This window comes from Sander lucioperca, chromosome 22, assembly GCF_008315115.2.
Source record: "Sander lucioperca isolate FBNREF2018 chromosome 22, SLUC_FBN_1.2, whole genome shotgun sequence".
Lineage (NCBI taxonomy): Eukaryota > Metazoa > Chordata > Actinopteri > Perciformes > Percidae > Sander > Sander lucioperca.
This window is the reverse complement of record NC_050194.1, coordinates 2,783,036-2,788,035: the sequence shown is the minus strand read 5'-3', so window position 1 is coordinate 2,788,035 and position 5,000 is coordinate 2,783,036. Positions and strand designations below refer to the sequence as shown.

Below are 5,000 nucleotides of genomic sequence, written 5' to 3'. Positions count from 1 at the left end.
CACACACACACACACACACACACAGACATGCACAGAGACGCACACACACACACAGACACACACAGACGCATACACACACACAGACAGACACACACACACACACACGCACAGACACACACACACAGACGCACAGAGACCCACACACACACACACACACACTTTATTTGACCTTTAGATTTCCCAACAGAGGAATCCACAGACTTTCAACATAAAAAGTCCCGTGTTGTCCTTTAGTTTATCTCGTCCCTCCTGGTGTCCTCGGGTCTAATTTGACCCATTTTCAAAAAGTTTCTATATCACAAATTTGGGTTTCTTTCAAACAAAGTATCCAAAAACATAACGTGGATGTTCCGTACAACGCTCTTAAATAAAGTAAATAAAGTGAAATAAATAATCAGTTCACTACTTTCATTGGATTAGGGTGTTTTAGTCAATTTTATAGCATTTGAAGAAAAACTATTGATAAAAGAACTGACAAAATGACAAATGTAAAAAAAAATACTTTACAAATTTGGGAAAAAACCCACAAAAACTTCAAAAGGCTCAGAAAACGTTTGAAAAAGGTTTTTCATTTCAAATTTTGACTCAGAAGAACTAAAAGTTGCAGCTCGACGGGACGACAGGGTTAAAGATGCAACATGTCTGCATTTAAACATCTAAACGACTAAACCCAGCTATCAGCTGGTTAGTCTAACTCCCCCCAAAATAACCCAAAACACCCACATAGGTCGTTTGTTCACAAACTGGTTTCATTGTTTTATTTTACTTTACACAAAACTACATTTAAAAACACAGAGTATTTAAATCATATGTCACATTTCTATTTCTATACAAACATGTTGAACCCTGAGAGCTTTAAACATGTTGATGAATCTGGAGTTTATAAACACACAAACACACAAACACACACATGAACAACAAAGTTAAATCCACACAACACGTAGCTACATACACAGCTACGCACGTAGCTACATACACAGCTACGCACGTAGGTACATACACAGCTACGCACGTAGCCACGTACACAGCTACGCACGTAGCCACGTACACAGCTACGCACGTAGCCACGTACACAGCTACGCACGTAGCTACATAAACAGCTACGCACGTAGGTACATAAACAGCTACGCACGTAGGTACATATACAGCTACGCACGTAGCCACGTACACAGCTACGCACGTAGCTACATAAACAGCTACGCACGTAGGTACATAAACAGCTACGCACGTAGGTACATATACAGCTACGCACGTAGCCACGTACACAGCTACGCACATAGCCACATACACAGCTATGCACGTAGCTACATAAACAGCTACGCACGTAGCCACGTACACAGCTACGCACGTAGCCACGTACACAGCTACGCACATAGCCACATACACAGCTATGCACGTAGCTACATAAACAGCTACGCACGTAGCTACATAAACAGCTACGCACGTAGGTACATAAACAGCTACGCACGTAGCCACGTACACAGCTACGCACGTAGCTACATAAACAGCTACGCACGTAGGTACATAAACAGCTACGCACGTAGCCACGTACACAGCTACGCACGTAGGTACATATACAGCTACGCACGTAGCCACGTACACAGCTACGCACGTAGCTACATAAACAGCTATGCACGTAGGTACATAAACAGCTACGCACGTAGCCACGTACACAGCTACGCACGTAGCTACATAAACAGCTACGCACGTAGGTACATAAACAGCTACGCACGTAGCCACGTACACAGCTACGCACGTAGGTACATATACAGCTACGCACGTAGCCACATACACAGCTATGCACGTAGCTACATAAACAGCTACGCACGTAGGTACATAAACAGCTACGCACGTAGCCACGTACACAGCTACACACAAGCATAATTCACGCTTAACATCCGATGTGTCGGTGGCTCATTCAGGGCCCTATTTTAACGGTCTAAGGTCACTGCGTGACGCACCTGGTGCAGGTGTGTTTAGGGCGTGTCCAAATCCACTTTTGCTAGTTTGACGCCGGAAAAAAAGTGTCCGTGTGCCGGGGTCATGGTTCTAAAGGGTTGTACTTAGTGTCTTCATTAATCAGAGGGGTGTTTTGGGCGTAACATGCAATCAACCAATCAGAGATCATCTCCCATTCCCTTTAAAAGCCAGGCGCGTTTGGACCTTGGAGCATTGCTGTTATGATGGAGGATTTACACCGTAATATTTTTATTAGTAATCTTCTGCATGTGTTCTCAGTCAGTTGTTTCTGTCTATTTTCTGTCAGTTTTGGAACGCCAGCCACCACTAATTAATAAGCCAGTTATGTGGAGATTTTGTGACGTTACAAAGAAAAAAACGCAATTTATTATTTTGCCAGTTTAAAAAGATGATTGGCCGGTGGATTGTTTTGTCATCTACCCGCCAACTTGGCCGGTGAGTGAAAAAGTGACTTTGGGCCACTGAGTGGAGGCGTTGTGTCTTCTCATTCGCTGGGTCTGTATGGGTAACGAGTGAAGTGGAAGCGTGATCAGTTGAGCGTGAGTCCCTCGCTGACGGGCATGTTGATGTGCGCGGTCAGCAGCGGCGAGCTCTTCCCCTCGTGCAGAACGAACACCTTGATGATGTCAGAGACGCCCTTGTCGCTGGTGCACTCCACGAAGGTCTCGATGGGGTAGATGAGTCCGGGCACCAGCAGCGGGATCCTCATGTACGGGGTCCTCATGCGGTACAGGCTCTCGTCGTACAGGAAGCTGACGGCCAGGTTCATCACGGGCCGGCACGCCGCCGTGTTCTGCACGTTCAGCGTCAGCTTGAAGGACGGGCCCAGGCCCTGCACCACGGCGTTCATCTTCAGTGGCTCGGTGAGGCTGGCGGACATCGGCGCGAGGCTGGACTCCAGCGCCTTCACGTAGGCTTTGGCGGCCGCGAGGCGTAGACGGCTCAGGTCCATCTGGAAGGCGCTGTGCATGGCGACGCCGTTCTCCCGCTCCCTCAGCGTCTGGTCCACGTACAGCTTGGTCTTCTTGGGCACGTTGAGGCGAACGCTCTGGGCCAGCGGCGGCCCGGGGGCGCTGTCTCGGTCCTCGAACGTCGCCGTCCTCTTCAGGATCTTCACCATCAGGCCGCCTTTCCTCGTGGTCATGATGAGCGTGCCGTCCTCGCGCCCGTACCGGCCGAAGCAGATGCTGGTGACCACGTCGGGCGTCTTGATGGTGCTCAGCAGGTTCTTGTCGCGGTACAGCTGGACCTCGCAGTTGGCGAGGCCGAGCAGAACCGCCTGGAAGCCGCGCGTCGGCAGGTCCATGGACGCCATGGTGGTGATGGGAGCCGGGAGGACGGCCTTCCACAGCTTCTTCCCCTGAACACACAACCACACACAGAGGTTAGCGTTGGAGCCATTACACAACTTAGTTTTGTCTTGTTTATATACCACGTTGGTTATGCTAATTAATCTGCAGTTTTATGTTTGAGCACTGGGTGGAGCATTGCCTTTGGGACTGTGACTGTATGTATGCATGGATATGAATGGAGGAATGAATGCATATTTATAACTGAATGCATGGATATGAATGGAGGAATGAATGCATATTTATAACTGAATGCATGGATATGAATGGAGGAATGAATGCATATTTATAACTGAATGCATGGATATGAATGGAGGAATGAATGCATATTTATAACTGAATGCATGGATGCTTATGGAAGTAGGAACGAGTGTTTGTAAGACATGTATGGGAGAACAGTAGAATGAAGGAAGGATGGCTCTTTCCACAAGTATAGAGAATGGTCATTTGCAGTTTGCACAGCTCTGTGAGCAGCCCAAATGTTTACTGTACATCTGTCTTCTAACTGGTTGAACCCTGTGCTTGCTGTGTGTCTCTGTTGTAACTCTTGCAGCAATTTCTCCCAGTGTCCAAAACTAATGTCTCCTCAGGGAGACTAATTAAGATACTTTGACTTTGGAGGCATACAGGTAATTAACAGCCAGGGATACACACAGGTGTGTGGCGAGGGTGAAAAGCAGACAGCTTTTCACCGTGTCAGGTTTGCGTGTCATTGTTAGATTAGCGTGTAAAAGAAAATAAGTGGGTCACAGCACTGAAATGCAGACAGATTGTGGACATTGAGTATTGGAACATACGCACGTCCAAGCAAGTTCTTCCCTGGTCCCACCTCATTGGCCCAATGTAGGAGTTAAGGTAAAAGACTCTACAGTTAGTTTTGATTTTGATTTTGACTTTTCATTTACCCCTTCATCAACTCCTAATGTATGTTCCTAAAGTATCACACTATTCATTATATAAAAGTGGTTATTGTTCATTTTGTGGAACTTTTTGAGGTTGGTTGGGTCAATAATTGTACAGAAACCAAAACATACGAGGCTTGGAGTGAGACTGAAGGTTTTAATCATTTATCCACTAACGTTACTGTACTTTTAGCTAAACATACAAACTTTTTAAGTCATTACTTTCAGTTAAACATTCTAACTACTTAAAGGAACACGCCGACTTATTGGGACTTTAGCTTTAGTAATAATCACTCCGCCCAAGTAGCAGAAGTAGCAGAGCTTCACCTTCTGAGAATATAGTTCCCAGTATGTTTACGGTTAGAAGATGGCTGTGTGTCATGTGACCTTGTTATTTGTACACGCTGTGACTCTACAAATCACAACATGTAAATAGGAACATGTTGGCGTTATTTTGTCACTTATTGGGAGCAGTAGGCTAGTTGGAACCAGTTACCTCCAGGATCTGTGCTAAGCTAGGCTAGATGGAGCCAGTTACCTCCAGGATCTGTGCTAAGCTAGGCTAGATGGAGCCAGTTACCTCCAGGATCTGTGCTAAGCTAGGCTAGATGGAGCCAGTTACCTCCAGGATCTGTGCTAAGCTAGGCTAGATGGAGCCGGTTACCTCCAGGATCTGTGCTAAGCTAGGCTAGATGGAGCCAGTTACCTCCAGGACCTGTGCTAAGCTAGGCTAGCAGTGGAAAGGCCCAATAAGTCGCCGTGTTCCTTT

At 46.5% G+C, this 5,000-nt stretch overlaps 2 protein-coding genes across 2 annotated transcripts in view; one reads left to right on the top strand and one right to left on the bottom strand.

Annotated features, from left to right (window-relative positions):
* Positions 1–5,000, top strand: part of LOC116059247 (microfibril-associated glycoprotein 4-like) — a 181,905-nt gene that overhangs the window by 11,175 nt on the left and 165,730 nt on the right. The window lies entirely within an intron of this gene.
* bbs1 (Bardet-Biedl syndrome 1) overlaps positions 2,232–5,000 on the bottom strand; it is a 10,670-nt gene continuing 7,901 nt past the window's right edge. The window contains exon 7 of the mRNA XM_031312197.2: positions 2,232–3,340. Within this exon, the coding sequence (XP_031168057.1) occupies positions 2,510–3,340 (831 nt within the window). The 3' untranslated portion in view covers positions 2,232–2,509. The remainder of the gene's footprint in view (positions 3,341–5,000) is intronic.